We start from the raw sequence: 17,141 nt of genomic DNA, 5'->3' as shown, positions 1-17,141 counted from the left end.
AGACAGAACTAATTCAATTCAGTTGTTTTGAGGATTTATCGAAAGTGTGTAAAATATTTTATTAGATACTCAAGCAGATTTAAAGACTCATGATAAGAACTACTTTTATGCATACAGTTCAACCCTTTATCAGATGCTTCAAACCCAGCTGTTAAGATGATAAGTACTTACCGTCATGCATCCTCATTTTCCTATGACAGTTCCTATTTGTACCTGCTATCCCAGAGTAATTACTAATAGTGCCCCCTTCCACTCTCAGGTGTCCCAGATTGAATGATAAGTTAATAGCCACCCTATGGGTAAGGGGCTTCGTTGGAACACCTCCAGAGTTTGGAAGTTCACCGAGGCAGATGTTGGTACATCTGGCTAATCTGTAAGCTTTTTGGTGAACATGTCGCATTTTCGATACCTAGTGGGATCTTTACAACACAAAAGTGGATGTCTTGTCTTATATAGCAGGCACCAAAACTAGGACAAGATTACCCCTAATATGTGTCACATATGCAGAAAGCATTACCAGCAGATTTAGGGGGTGGTTTATTGATGTCATCAATCTAGGAAGTAAAAGTGTGGCAGATAGCCTATAGTTTGTGGTAAATCATCTGTCTCGTTCTGCATCCTGACTGTGGTACTGTATGGCTAAAATATCGCTGAAGGAGTGAGTGCCGTTCTAGGAGTCAGGACCTTCTAATCCCGACTGCTTTCTAATTATAATGTGTTCTTCATCTGCTCATGCAATTTCTCTAACCTCGATTTTTTTCATTCATAAAGTGGGAGTAGCTTCTGTGGTGATTGTGGACTCAAAGGAGATAATATATATAAAATTAATACAGAGATTGTTATTGATTTCGAAAAGGAAGTGAGAAATCCCATAGAGATTTCTCCATTTCAAAGAAGAGTTTTTAAAGAGTCTTTAAAAAATCTGCCCTACAGTACGTTATTATTTTACAAGATAAAAAATATGTCAATATTAATGCAAAGAAGATTCTGTTAAGTAATATAATAAACCAATATTCAAAATGATGTGGTAGTAGAGAGAAGGAAGACTGTTTCTTAGCTCAGTGAGGAAGTGATGATTGAGTTCAGCCAATCCTTTTCAACTTTCAATATTTTGGCTGGTGTTTCTGGTAGATTTCTGGCATGTGCCTCCTGACTTAGGAAACAGGAAAATAAGCATCCTTCCTGTGGTGATCCCGTGGTCAAAACTGCTGGCCAACTTCTGTTGGGTGCACCAGCTCCTGATAATTATCCACAAACCAAAATTGTTGTTTTTGGTAGAAGTAATTTAGCATCTGGGTGGATAGTTCTAAACAGCTATACTCAAGAGATGATTTCATTTCTGTGGGTGCACTTTGTGACTAGTTAACCCTGACAGAAGCCCTGTTGAATGCAGGGTCAGTTTAAATCTTAGTAATTCCCATCCTCAAAATCATCTAGATTAGGATCATCTCTTCTGTGCTTTTAGTACCAAATGTCGAGGATTCAATTAAATAGTTCAAGCACTCCAACTGGTCTGAGGCTGTTTAGGAGAAGATCTTAGCCCGACTTAATGCTTTTATCCCACCTCTATAAAGACGCCATGGCTTTTGACACAACAAGGCTACTAGTCAAGTTTGTTAACTTAAAAAACAAAATGAGTCACAGCTTTCTCAACTACATGTTTTTTAAAGCATGTTAACCTTCTTTCAACAACTTTGCCTTTTTGTGTGTCAGTAACTGTACAGAAATCTCAGTTATACATTGTCTGCTACGTGTTTCAATTCACGGATGCTTAAGCAGAATTCCCTACAGATAAATAATCACTGGTTCCTATAATTTCCTCGTTCAGTGACATCGACCTCACTGTATATTAGGTCCTAGGAATAAAGATTGCTAAAAGGTGGTCCTCCTAGAGAGAAGTTCACATCTAGGTATAAATGGAACCCAAGTAACATCTTGAGGTCACTCTGCTCCTTCAGGTCTAGATAAAATTGCCTGAACCCCTATTCTACTTTTTTGTGGAATGTTCAATCCCTTTTATAAGATTATGGTAAATTCCCCAGGGTTTGTGTTATTGGAGTCACATCTGGCTTGAACTTGATATATTATTTTTGGTTTTTACTTTGTAACTTTTGAAATTTTCTTTGTCTTCTTGATTTAATCCCTCCCAAATCTACCAGGACTTTGGTGATGGTTCGTGGGTCACCAAGGAGAGGTTAGTAAGCATGCCACATTGCCAGTCATTTAGATTAACATAGAGGCCTTCTGCTGTGCCCTTTCAGCAACCCTGCCGCTTTGTAGGGTGATCCTGGCCTCTCCATTGGCTGGCTCCTCCTCCTGTCTCCTGCATCTTCTTACCCTTTTCTCCTGTCAGTTCCTTGCAGAATATATCTAGAATCTGCCTAGTCTAAGACACCACCATCTCCCACCTATATTTTTACAATAGTTTGTAACCATTCTTTCAGGCTATTCTGAATACAATAGTCAATATAATCCTCTTAAAATGTAAAGTAGATCACCCCTCAGAATTCTTCAGTGGTTTTTTATCTCTTTAAAATTCCAAATCTTCACCAGGTTCTTGGTGTTCACTGTAGCAGACTGGCTTCTGTTTTCCCTTAAACATGTAGAGCACATTCTTACCTCAGGGCCTTTGCACTTGTTATCTATGCCTGGAATGCTTTCCCCAGATATCTCACTCCATTCAGGTCTAATTTCTAGTGTTCTTTTTCTTTTTTTCAATTTTTGTTTATTTTTGTTACAGATGTTTCTCTTTTTTCCCCCCGCTAGACCCCCTCCTCTCTATCCTACCCCCACCCCCCTAGCATTGTTGTCTATGTCCATTGGTTATGCATACATGCATATAAGTTCTTTGGTTCATCTTATCCACTCCCCCTCTAGTGTTATTTTTCTATTTAGGACATTTCCTAACCTTCCTTATATTGTTTTTCATCATAGCATTTATCATTATTTGATGTATGCTATATTTGACTTGTTCCTTTATCTTTTCTCTCTAGGTCACTTTTAAAAACTATAGTATGGGTATGGGTCTGGCCGGTTTGGCTCAATGGTTAGAGCGTCAGCCTGCAGACTCAAGGGACACAGTTCAATTCCCAGTCAAGGGCACATACCCAGGTTGCAGGTTTGATCCCCGGCCCCAGTTGGGGTCAGGGGTCATACGGGCGGCAACCAGTGTGTCTTTCTCACATGGATGTTTCTCTCTCCCTCCCTCCCTCCCTCCCTCCTACTCTATAAAAAAAAAAAAAAAAAAAATCATGGAAAAATATCCTCCAGTGAGGATTAACAACAATAACAAAAACAAAAACTATAGTATGCAACAGCATTGGCAGGAGTGCTTGTGAAAGCACATATTGCTGGGCTCCACTCCCAGAGTTCCTGATTCCATGGTCTGGGCTGGGCCCTGACAATTTGCTTTTCTAACAAATGCCCAGTGATACTGATGCTACCGGTCCGTGAATCTCACTTTGAGAACCAATGCACTGGAACTACCCAGATCCAATACAGTGGCCACTCACCATATGTAGCTGTTTAAATTGAACTTAAGGGGAATGAAATGAAAGTTAAAATTCAGTTTGTTAGTCCATTAGCTCAATGTATTTCAACTGTTCCATAGTATCGACATAAGAATGTCCAAACCTACAGAAAATTTTGAGAGTTTATTTGAAAACTGAGGACATGCCTGGAAGAAAGATCTCAAAATTTCTCTGGAGAATGGCAGTTTGGCCGTTCTTCTTACGCATTTGGGATCAAAAGGAAAAGTAAGGAAGATTATATGAAATCCATTAGTGGCAGATTAAGGAGGGGGAAGATCTTTGAGTGGATAGAAAGTAAAATGGAGAGAAGATTTCCAGGAAATAGGGATGGTATATGGGGAACAATATCATGTGCTCTCTTGAGGATGTTCAGAGGGGTCTGGAAAGAGGATTACTCTGGCATTTCAAAGATTTGTTCATCTAGATGCACAAGAACAATAGACAGGGCTTGCTTAGGTAAAGATAAACCTTTTATGGAGGAAGTTCCAGGCCTGGGATGTGACTACCCATCATGACCTGCCCAGTTAGTAACTTATGTTCAGATCACCCAGTGAGGTTACGTTCAGTCACTGAGCTTGTCAGACTTACTTCATAGCTCCTTTCTTGTCCACAATAGCCACATGTGGCGAGAGGCCGCTGTCTTGAACAGCACAGATACAGAACATTTCCATCCTCTCAGGAAGCTTTGTGGGACAGCAGTGCTTCTGAAACGTACACCACACGAAGGTGGGTTTCTGTTTTCTTGCCCCCCACCCCCACCCCAGAGTTGTATCCTCATATTTGCGTATCTGGTCCACTTGGAGCTTGCTTTAGTGTAAGGAATAAGGTAGGTACATAACTTTTTCTTTTAGCATTTAAGTATATTTCAGTGGGAACACTATTTCACCATCGTTAAATGAAAATGATTTGTACTTTTTAAGCTGACACTGCCCTGGCATTAGGACGTAATTGCTTCCTGGTCCACGGGACTTAGATGAGCTTTTGAGGCAGGTGTGAGCCACAGCTTCCTGTGTCGGAAGTCCTGTAGCAACCTCAGGGGCTTGATTCTTATCAAATGTTTAACTGCTTTCAGTTTGGCGTCCGCCGAAGGGATGCTCTTGTGAACTTGAGGTGTATGGACTTTTCTAATCCAAGCATCTTTATGACAGCTTTCTCCCCACTATGAACGTCTTCTTGTACTTTGCATTCTGGTCATAATGTGCCATTTATGAGGGTGCTATGGATCCCCACCAGATTTTTCATGATCTGCAGATGAAGGCGGAAACACTTTATTTAGAATCCGCAACTTGGTAAGTTTATGACAAATTCAATCTGTGCAAACAAGACTCCACACTTTCCGTCACAGTGTGCAGCCTGCCCAGGGGCCTCTGAACCAGTGAGCACCACGTCCTGGCCACGCGGGAGATGACTGTGCTCTCAGAGGCTGTGACAGGAAGCTGAGCAGAGGGAAGACAAATACATAACCTTTTTTTTTTCATCAGATGGCCAGTCAGTTTGCCTAATAGTAGTTGTTGAAAATGTAATTCTTCTCCCAGACATTTGAAATGCCGTTATTAGATGTGGTTTTAAATTCCCATCTGTGTGTGTGTCTGTTACAGAACTTCCTGGTCAGCTGCATTTATCTTTCTGGGAGTGGAAGTATTTTCAGACCAAGTGGACTTCTGGAATTATTGAATAAAATCCGAACCTAGAATTATAGAATGAGAGAATAGTCATAAAGAAGTTCCATAATTATTAGTTGCCTTTCAAAGAGACATTTTTACTAGAAAGCATCTAGGTAGTGTTGAGTTCAAAGGTCGTGATATAGCTCTAGTCAGCATGAAACCTTTTTTTGCCGTAAAATCTGGCATAGTGTGCAATGATTTGTCAATATAAGAAATATCCAAACCCGTGGAAACTTCTTATGAGAGTTTGTTTAAGTTAAAACTGGTGATAATTGCTGGGAAGCAAGATCTCAAATGCTTTGGAGAATTGACAGTTTTGCAGTTTCTTTCATGCATATGAAACTAAGGAGGGATCTTAAAGAAGATTATGAAGGTGATAGAAGGTAAAGCAGGGATTGGATTACAGGAAAATTAAGATTATGTGCTCTCCTGAGGGTAGTTATGCTTATTTCAAAGGTGTATTAACCGACATGCATAAGAGCAATGGACAGGGCTTACTTAAGGCAAAAATACATCCAGTAATATTCTTGGTTCATTATCCACCCTATCTATTAAATTAGAAAATTAATGTATCACAGGTTAAAATACAGTAATTCATTAAGGCATATCAGAAGGGTTAAATAAGAAATGTATATAAAGGGTGTTAAATTGTTCTTACCTTTTAACAATGGAAAGTATGTTTTTCCTTAAATGTTCATATGTTTGTACATAAAGGGATATCAAATGGTGCCACAAAAATAGGGATTAACAACAGAAACAAAACCAAACTTTACACCAGTAACTACTTTTGCCTTCACTTTTATTGTGTATTTCTAAAGAACTGAACATTTGAGTTTTTTAAATTCAAAGAACGATACATTTACAAAAAGATCTTTGAAGTATAAATTTTCGTATTTTATATGTATTACTTGGCATATATGTGTGTGTGTATATATGTGTGTGTGTGTGTGTGTGTGTGTGTGTGTGTGTGTGTGTGTGTATATATATATATAGAGAGAGAGACAGCTATAATCTGAGCATATTATCACTTACTCATAGACAATAGTGGACAGCGCTGTGAAAGTTTTCTCTTCTTCCAGCTTAGGTATTTACAATTATATTGTATTTACCTAGATGTTGTCGCCTAATCCTTCTTAATGTTACTGACTACCAGAAAAAGAAGGTACTATTTCCAAGTGTAGAATTGGTGGGTAACATCAAATTGTTCACATAGAGTACTATGCTATCAAAATAAAACCATTATGCTAAGTCTCCCTCTAGGTGAAATTTCATATGTACTATTCAAAGCCAAAATTGGGGCAATTATAGACAAGTTTATGTATGAGCATACTAGGTCAAGAGAAGGACACAAATATTCTAAATATTATTATGAAAGCATCAAATAAAGACATAGGGAAAGTATTTTGAAGACTGGAAACTTATTCCAGAGAACATTTTTTTACTGAGCGACTTCAAATCTTTTATTTTTTCTGATATATATATATATATATGTGTGTGTGTATAATAGGGTATCACTTGTATGTGGGGGAGCAGGGAGGTGAGGATACCATTGCGAAGCATACCTCTGTACCCTATGGAGATGGGAATGGCCTAAGATTGGGTAACAACCACAGAAGGTGAGGCTGGGGCAGGGAGCTGAACACAGGGAATGGTTTGGGGATCTACGCGATGTGTTTTGACCTCAGCACAAACAATGTAGGACAACCACCCTTCCTCAGCAGGAGACTGCCTCTCTGTAAGAACTGAACCAGAGAAGCTCGAGACCTGGGGACTCCATTTAGGAGAATGAGGATTAGGTGCATATGGAAACAGATGTACTGAATTAAAATTGGCGTACTGAATGGTGAGATTCCTAGCCTCGTTCTTCTGTCTGAAAGCCAGTAGCCAGATTCATATCACTAGTTAGATTGAAGAATTGTTTTTTAGTTTTTTACTGACCTTTATTTTTAAATGTTTTTTTATTGTTGTTGTTCTTCATTGATTTTAGAGAGAGAGGAAGGGAGAGGGAGAGAGACAGAAACATCAAAGAGAGAGAACATTGATTGGCCACCTCCTGCATGGAGATTGGGCCCACAACCTGGGCATGTGCCCTGATCAGGAATCAAACCAGCAACCTCTCGGTGCATGAATTGATGCTCAACCACTGAGCTACACTGGCTGGGCTTTATTGGCATTTATATATCTTAGTGGAAACACTGGTGGCCACCTACTTATCCCTCAAGTGTAAATCATCAACCTATACCTCAGTCCATGGAAATAGGACCTTTACACCATATTGTAGTACCTCAGTCAACTTTAACAGTTGATGAAATTGTTTTATGATCAGCTTTACTCTTGTTTTACAGTAAACCTATGATGGACTTGTTGATATTCCTCTGTGCCCAGTATCACTTGAACCCATCAAGTTACACAATTGACCTGTTGTCAGCTGAAAAGAACCCCATTAAATTTAAGCCAAACACACCAATAGGAATGTTGGAGGTGGAGAAAGTAATTTTAAAGCCAAAAATTTTGGATAAGAAAAAACCTACACCTGTAATACCAGAGGTAAGAATTTTACTGTAGGTTTTGATATCTTATGGCTAAAATACTAAGTTGCTTTTTCAGCTATTATCTGCAATTCATTATCAATAAAGTATAAAATTTATTTTTCTGGTCAAATTTGATATGAATATGACTGTCATGTTTCCCTAGACCACTTTGTTTAGGATTTAGTTGGTTACTGATCCTGGGATTAAGTAGAATTTGGGGAATACTTTAGATTTTAGATACTCCAAAGTGATTTATATGACAGTATTAGAATCTGACAATTATGAATGATCAATATTTTGTGCTACTCTTTTAAAAATATATTTTATATGTAAAGGAAGGTCTTAGAACCTTATTATGAAAATTAATTTCTCTCTCTCTCTCTCTCTGTCTCCTGCTCCCTCTTCTTCCCCCTACCCCTCTCTTTCTCACCACCTGTGCCTTCTTCCTTTAGGGGTGTTTCTTTGCTTTCTTTCTCCTTAGCTCCAAGGGCCCTTCTTCTGCCTCTGCAACTTGTTTCCTGAGTCCATGCAGCCCAGCTGGCTCACTTCTTCTATGGTTCATTACTTCTGTCTCTGCTTTTCTAAATAAACTTGAAAGAAAAAGGAAGTTTGTTGAAAATTTATTTAAGAATATATTAAAATATTTTTGGGGGCTTCATTTACTTGGTAAGTGGTGGTTGTAACTTAATAACTTCTACATTATTTTTTATTTGAGCTATACAATGGCTCAGTGTTCTGTAATATATGAATTTTAAGTAAAAAATTTTAACCACAATATTCTGATATCATTAATTATTTATATAATTGTTCTTTTTCTATAAGTAATAGATGTGGGAGCTTACAGGTTTTAAGAAATACTCTTTCATTAGGAACAAAATCAACCATTTTTAACAAGGAAATATATAAAGGTTTATATATTAATAGTTCACTTACAAATTACTTGAGTATATAGAGTCTCACATTTTCTTCATATTAAAAATATTTTTAGAGAAAATTTTTTTTTTTTTACAATTCTAAAACAGATTTGCTTTCTATAAAATTTGATTGATGCTAAATGTTAATTAGGGTATTAGACTATATATCTAGATATGTGTGCTGTTTATCTAGATAGAGATAGTATTATTTATGCTATAGCATGGGGTCATATGTGGGTTTCAATTTTATAAATACCTGTTAAACTTTTGAGGATCTGCAATCTGTATATTCCACTTAGCATGGTCACATGTTTGAAACATTCTGTTTATATACAGGATTTAATGCAGTTATATTAAAATGATCAGATGCTTAAAAATCTCAATAATTTTGAATTAGCATTAAATATATAAATAAGGAACACTAATATTCTTTACCAATATATTAAAATTAGCCAAAGAAGTAATAATAACAGTGAGAACAATCGGTAGTCACAATACCTAATATTTATTTATTGCAATTTACTATGTGCCAGATACTGTGCTAAACTCTTTATATGGATTATTTCATTTAACTTATTTCAAATAGAGAGAAGTTAAAAAATTTTATAGTGTTTTAACCAAAATACCCCTTTTTTACTGAAAAATCTATTAGAAGTTAAATACTCCAAAAATAAAGGATAGAAAAAAACATGCATAATTCTATATTATTATATCTGTTTGTTAGTTTTAAAGTAAATATTTTGAGGAACAAAGCAAAAATATCCATGTTTCTTTTTGGATTTAAATCTACTTAATACTTTATATAAGGGTTGTGAATTTAATCTAGATTATTTTTTCCACTGATTTTGTTTTAGAGTGGAAAGGAGGGAGGGAGGGAAGGAGAGAGAGAGAGAGAGAGAGAGAGAGAGAGAGAGAGAAACATCGATGTGAGGTAGACATGTTAATTGGTTACCTCCCACATGACCCTGACTGGGGCTGGGGATCGAACCTGCAACCCAGGCACTTGCCTTTGTCCCAGAATCAATCCCACAATTCTCTGGTCTACGGACCAATGCTCCAATCGCTGAGCCAAACTGGCCAGGGCAAATCTAGATTATTTACAAAGCAAACTGTTTCTAAGAATCTGATTTGAATTTAGGAAGTAACATTAACAAAAAGAATTTTACACTAAAATAGAAAATTCTGTGTATTGTATGAACCCATAGATTTCTCATTATTCTAGACATCATTGTAGAAAGTTTATTTCAGTAAATTACAATATAACTATGGCTTTAATCTGTGTTTCAGAAAACTGTGAGAGTAGTGATCAATTTTAAGAAAACGCAGAAGACAATAGTGAGAGTTAGTCCACATGCATCACTTCAAGACCTTGCCCCCATTATATGCAGCAAATGTGAGTTTGATCCATTACATACACTGTTGTTGAAGGATTATCAGTCTCAGGAGCCCCTCGACTTGACAAAATCTCTCAATGACCTGGGACTAAGAGAATTATATGCCATGGATGTCAGCAGAGGTAAGACTTTTTGCTTTATTCATTTGACAGGATGTGTATATACGTATATGTTTATTTATTTATTATGTTTATGTATGGTTTTTCTCAAGTTCATAATGACCCTTTAATGGATCCTGTAGATAGAAGTCAATATAAGGCATTGGAAATATGAAGCAAAAACAAAATATAATTTAATTGGATTTCAGTTGAAATTGGAATAAAGACTTGTCTTTCTTAGCTGTCATCACATTTTACACTTTTTCATCTACCTATGAATATTTTTTAGTGGAATTTAACTTAATTCTCTATGGCTATGAGATTTAAACAGAAAATAAAATTTACATGTAAATTCATTGTGGTTTTAACCAAGCATGAATTACTGTAGACTCACCATGATTCAATCAGGGTCATAACCACCTTTCAAGTTTGGAAGCTTCTTGTTAAATAGTTTTCTAAGGTCAGAACCCAAAATCAACTGGCTTATAACACAACTCTGTTTAATTCCAAAAATTTTCTAAATAGAAATAGTCTGCAATATTAATCTATAGAAAAATTTAGTATATTAAAGTTTGGAGATCTTAGATAATGTTGGTTTGCACGATGTCTAATATAGAAATGCAAGCTTTTTTTAGTCAACATGAATCTTTTTAGGAGAAATTAAAAGTTTAGTAAAGGAGATAGTTACTTACATCTTCTGTACATAGAGAACTTCAAACTTTATTCTGAGATTATGGCTTTATGTAAATCCATAGACAGCTATTTCAACTCAGTGATGTCATATACTTAAACAAACATCATCTTTAAGTCAATTTACCCTCTTTTACCCCCTCCTCTGTAGCCACTTCTGTTACTGCCTTCAATAAGCCATCTTTACAAGGTAAGACACATAAATCAGTTGAAACAAATTATAACATGAAATCTCTACTTCTATTGAGTAAATAAGCTTCTAATTTTACCTGTTTTCTTAATATTGCTAATGTGTACAAAATTTTAACTTAGACAATAATTTTGTTTTTTATTTTCTAAAAAATAATTTATAAGGCTCTCCTTGATTTCTGAATTTAATACAATAATTACACTTTAATAATCGTTTCAAAATTACTATTAACCAAAGAATGTGAGAAATATATTCTTGGTTCTCAGACAAAACAATAATAATTTTGCTAGGATCTTTAGGTACAAATTCTGATAGTTTGGTGGTATCTTGAAGAATCTTTGAGTATTTCCATTGAACTATTATTTATAATAATCAGGGTATATTCATTGGAGGAAATTTTTGCATCCATTAATTTGTTTGTGAATATTTTGTAATAACTTGGAAAATGGCTTATACTAAACTGAGCTTTTAAAGCATTTAAATGTGTTTAATACAGTTGAAAAAAACTTTTATATGACATTTCTGAAAGAAAATACATTAAAAATTTTATAGTGGTTACCTTTTGGTGGTAGGACTATGGGTGACTTTTCATCCGTCGTTTCTTCATATTATAGAATTTTAGAATGGGAATGTATTCCTTTCATAGTGAAAACTTTATTAAAAATAGCCAATAATAATAAAGTCTGGGAGTCTTCTCTCTCCCATTAAAAAGGGGTAGGCTCAGATAGTTGATTACTGTAATAATTACCACCCTACTAAAAAACAACAACTATAAACTGTATGTTTTGTGTTATTGGAATCATCTTTCTTTCCAACTTTAAATTTTTCCAGAGCAAAGTGAGCCTCTCAATTCCAAAAATGAAGCCTACATTAGTAATAGTATAAGTATTATTAGTGCCTATCATGATATAAACCTAATCAAAGGAGGTGAAATTTTCTATGTAGAGTATACTGGTTAATCAGAGGGCAGGCATTTGAACTGACAGCTTATTTGACAAGTGGATAGGGCAAACAGCTTTTTCTGTCTGGACCTAACCTTTCTATGACAATAAAGAGGTTGAAAAACGTTGTCTTTGTGGTTCTTTCCTGAAATAATATTCTGTTACTTGTACTTGGATTTTGGTCCGACCTTTGCCATTCTCTACATACATAACCCAGAGTGAATCCCATAATCTTATTGGCTTCATTTTGAAGGTGCTGAATGCATTAATTTCTAATACCCCTTCCAGCCAAAAAAGTATGTGGTTTATTCAGAGTATTACATGTTATGAACAAAAGCATAAGACATTGGAATAGGAGAGTTAAGAAAGCTCCTTTCACGGTGTCAGAATCTACATAGTCACTCTAATTGCTGTAATTACCCCCATCTCCTAATTTTATCTGATATTATCAAGAGGCTTAAAATTTTGCATGCCACTACTTATAGCCTCTCTTCTGGAAGCAGGAAACTACAGTATCTGAGTTGCTTTCTAAGTAAGTCCAAGCCCTGTTTGTCTTAGTGTTTAACTGCTAGTTGTAGTGATCGCTGACATAGAGCGTTAAGTGGGACTTAGGAGGTGACTGGTATGCAGATGAATGGGCTCCTGGAAATTACTTTACCAAAAATAACTATATGAAATAATATGGTTATATTTATTGTCCTGCACCAGCATATGAATTTTCCATCTACTGTTCCAACTAAATTTAATTTCATGTCTATATATTCTATTAGTGGAAGATTCTATCTTAAAATGAAACTGTAGCATTTCTTAAAAAAAAAAGTCAGAGATAGTATAAGTCATCTTTAAATGGAAACCAGTTTCAGTTGTACCATTTACTGTCTGTGTGTCTTGATGTAAGTTATTTAAACTCTTTGGTTACCTAGATCCTTAGCTATGTAATAGGGGATACCATCTGCTTCCTTTTCTTTACATCCTCAAACTTAAAAAAAAAAAAAAGCACAGAAAGATAACTTATAATATCTACCTCGCAGAGTTGTTCCAAGAAATAAATTGGGCATGTAAAAAATCTTTAACCATCCTGTGCTGTCCACATGTTGATTACTGTTAGTTGTTAGCATTGTCAGTAAACTCATTGTACCAAATGCATACTGCTTATTTAAGATTTGAAGCATCAGATTTATAAAGTTTTATTTTGTGAAACATAGTTCTCCTTTAATATGTTATTAAGATATATTGCATTAATTTAATTAATGCTTTCTTGAGATTGCCCCTACTTTGTCATAATTTAATTTTTAAACCTTCCTTTTAAGTAAAAATACTAGACATTTACCCTAAATAAAAGGTATGTATTTAAGAATTCAGTTTACTTAAGACTATATATTTAGCCTTAACTGCTGCTTTGTCTATATCCCACCAGTTTCTGTTTATAGTACTTTGTTTCCTATGTCACTGAGGTTACACTATGATTTACCATAAAACCCATATGTTTCTTAGAGATGTTTTAAAATTTTACAGACCCCCACTCTTTATCTTTCTATTTAATTCTTTTTTTCAATTTATTTGTTGAGTAAACCAGGTCATTTGTCTTAATAAAGTTTCCACATTCAGAATGTTGTTACTTGCATCCTGTGCTGCCATTTAACACGTGTCTTATAGTATTTCCTATAAATTGATTGTTAAATTTAGAATCGTGATCAGAATTGGTGAGATACTTTTGGCAAGAATACTTCATAGAAGGCATTGTGTACTTCCATAAGCAGACATGTAATGACAAGTTGTTTTTTGATATTAGACATACATAATTATTGCCTATATTTTAGTTAATTAGGAGTTGAAAAATGGTCATAATCTATTACAAACATTCCTTTAATTATTAGGTGAGATATTTCTAAAAATGCAGATTTCCCATGTCAGCTATTTGTCTATCTAGATAGAATTTATTCACAAAAGGCAGGAAAGTGTGATTCTTTCCCTTCACTGATTTTTTTTTTTTTTTTTTCCCTTCACTGATTTTTAAGATGATGGTTCCCTAGCGTTACACAAAGATGAACAGTGAGCATCAGTATCACTGTGAATGCTTGAAATTAAACATATATGATATGTTTCAGTTTGTTGAGTTATTGTTAAGATACCCAAATTGTGTGGACTTTTGCCAGTAGAAACCAAATGAGTTGGTTCTTGAGTCCTTTCAAAACCACCCCAGGAGATTTTGATTGCTTTCTCTCTGGTATGACTAGACATTCCTGGCTCATCTTGTACATCCCTTGATGTCAACAAAGAATCAACCATTCTTAAGCATAGCTCCCTTTAGTGAGAAATGGTAGTAAGACAATCTGGCCTAGATTTGTCATTTTTTGTAGATTCTTTTAGTTGACTCTAGGAAATACTTTTTGGAGAATGAAGTATTACATATGCGACCTTGAGGCTCGACATTTGCGGTTCTCATTAAAGTGTGATTTCTCAATTTTGGCACTATTGACATTTGGGGTCAGATAATTCTATGTTATAGAGGGGCTGTCTTGGACATTGTAGTATGTTTAGAGCATCACTGGCCTCTATCCAGCAGATACCAATAACAGATTCTCCTCACCCTACCCCCAGTTATGACAACTAAAATCGTACCCAGCATCGTCAGTTGCCCTCTGAGATGTGGGAAGGGGGAATCGCCCCTAGTTGAGAACCATTGAATTAAAGAAATAGCATTTATTAGATATATAACAAAGTACTAAGTAACTATAATGATTCATGTTTTGGAGAATAAAATATTTCATGATAGTTGAGCTCTGACACAAAAATATAGTTTAAAAAAAAACACAACAAAAGGAAAAGCTGTATATAGCAATTTTATGTCATTTAACTTGAAACTTTTTACTTTGAAATGTTTATTACTTTGAAATGGTAATTGTTTATGGAACACAGACTTCGAGTCACAAAGAACTGAGTTTGTCATAGCTCTGTAGTTACTTGATTATTGGCCACGAGTGTTTTAGTTTCTCTAGGCTTCAGTTTCCTCTGCTGTGAAATAGGAACAATGATACGAAATTTACCTCCTACTTTGAGACTTATAAGATATAAGGTGCCTAGTAGACTGCATGGTTCATAGTAGTCCATAAATAGTAGCTTTTATAACTAGATATATTTTTCAAGGGAAAGTAATTGAGAGCAATCTTGGAGGTGGACATACAACCCTGCATACAAAAAGGCGGTTTTTTGTTTGTTTGTTTGTTTTCCTATTTTAGAATCCTGCCAAATAGCACAAAACTTAGACATTATGAAGGAGAAAGAAAATAAAAAGTTTTTCAGCTTTTTTCAGCGCAGTAAGAAAAGGCGGGATCAAGTAAGTATTGCCTTATTTATCATTTTATAAGATTCTTCTAATTTGTTTTTCATCGCATGAGCTTTTTATATCTTGAGTTTACATAGAGATTTTGCCTTTTCATTTTTTATTAGACTGCAAGTGCCCCAGCAACCCCTCTAGTGAGTAATAATCGTCCAACTTTTACAAGGTCCAATACCATTTCCAAAACATACACTTCAAACACCCTGCCGTCGGACGCACCCAAGAAGAGGCGGGCTCCCTTGCCTCCAATGCCAGCATCTCAGAGCATCCCCCAGAACCTTGCTCACGTCCATGAGAGGCCAGCTTCTTGTATGATGAAATCCATGAGCGTGGATGAAACAGATAAGGTGTGTACGTTTTTGTTTTGTGTCAGGGTAGGGCACAGGACCATCTATTTTTCCGCTTACCTAGCTTGTCTTTTTCCACAAGGTTAGTAAACAGTTACTAATATGTAATAGGGTGAATAAATAGTTACTAATAAGATTAATACTGGGAAGAGGTTCTCCATATATGTACAGTTCTGTGATGCAATGAAGAATAAATAGATCGCCCTGGCCGATTTGGCTCAGCGATTAGAGCGTCGGTCCCTGGACCAGAGAGTCCCGGGTTCAGTTCCCACTTAGGGCACGTACTTCAGTTGCAGTTCGTCCCGGCCCTGGTTGGGGTCGTGTGGGTGTCGACCACTGATGTGTCTCTCTCACATCGATGATTCTCTCTTCCTCCCTTTCTCCCTCCTGCTCTATCTGAAGATAAATGCAAAAAATGTCCTCGGGTGGGGATAAAGAAAAAAAGAAGAAATAGATCAATTTTAAGTAGCTTTCACCTTCAAGCAAATAAATCATCCATAAACCTTAAAGCGCTGGTCTGTGAAAGCCCAACCAGAGGCTCTTGCTTGTATATATGAAGAATGGAAATACCTATTTTTGTGTAACGTTTTTTTTTAACAGCAACACAATCTTTGTGTAACTTTCATGAGTTTCTAACTAGATATATTTTTTTGGCTTTACTCAGAGAGTTGCAGGGGACATATACCGGTGTCTGCCTGGTACGTAGATACTCTACAGGTTTTTAAAAAAATATATTGCAGATACTTGTGTACATTTTTATGTTCAAAGCATGGTTCTAGGTGTACCTTTTCCCTATACTTTCTTATTATTGCTTCTCTTTAATCCCAATTTTTCTTGAATGATGCTGTTTTGTAGAAATCTATTTGCAAAACTACTCTTTGTGCCCATAAAACCAAACCTCTGCTTTTCTTGCTTTATTCATGTGGACTGTAAATGAAGTTCTAAGTAAATGTAATTGAACATCAGGCCATATATTTTGTTGCTTTTAATCAGACAAATGATTTAAGTAACTTTAAGAGCAGATTTTATTTTGAAATATTTGAGATACTGAGACATTTTCTATATTTAGGTGAAGGGTATGATTCCCCCTTGGAAGCTTATTAAATTCAATGCTGAGGTAATTTTACACTTCCCAACAAACTAATGAATATCTCTGTGCTTTCTTAACTTAAAAAAATGATAACTGGAGATTTGAATTGTAATTTATCTTATGTATCTTTAGAGAGTAAATAGCTACTCAAATAGAAATGAACAAAAAATGCTTAAACTCAGTTACTTCGGAAATCATCTAATAAGCTATTATTTTTATTAAGCTTTTTATTATCTCTATTAAGATTCTGTTGTCTAATGATTATGGTATAAAATTTCATCTTACAAATCAGAAGGATAATCAATTTTTCAAATGATACAACCATTTACTAACAAGATTTCCAGGGCAGCTGCTTGGTAGTTGGATGGTGTCACAGAACAGGTGATTCTTGGGGTCAGTCTTAAAGTATGTG

At 35.6% G+C, this 17,141-nt stretch overlaps 1 protein-coding gene across 1 annotated transcript in view; it reads left to right on the top strand.

The window, feature by feature from the left end:
• The window catches only part of COBLL1 (cordon-bleu WH2 repeat protein like 1), a 71,810-nt gene that overhangs the window by 14,579 nt on the left and 40,090 nt on the right, over nucleotides 1–17,141 (top strand). The window contains exons 3-7 of the mRNA XM_036253330.1: nucleotides 7,540–7,741; nucleotides 9,927–10,155; nucleotides 10,973–11,011; nucleotides 15,192–15,289; nucleotides 15,403–15,639. Coding sequence (XP_036109223.1) covers nucleotides 7,540–7,741; nucleotides 9,927–10,155; nucleotides 10,973–11,011; nucleotides 15,192–15,289; nucleotides 15,403–15,639 — 805 coding nt within the window. The remainder of the gene's footprint in view (nucleotides 1–7,539; nucleotides 7,742–9,926; nucleotides 10,156–10,972; nucleotides 11,012–15,191; nucleotides 15,290–15,402; nucleotides 15,640–17,141) is intronic.

This window comes from Molossus molossus, unplaced genomic scaffold (genome assembly GCF_014108415.1).
Source record: "Molossus molossus isolate mMolMol1 unplaced genomic scaffold, mMolMol1.p scaffold_m16_p_11, whole genome shotgun sequence".
Lineage (NCBI taxonomy): Eukaryota > Metazoa > Chordata > Mammalia > Chiroptera > Molossidae > Molossus > Molossus molossus.
Note: the sequence above shows the minus strand (reverse complement) of the source record. Positions and strands in the feature narration are given on the sequence as shown.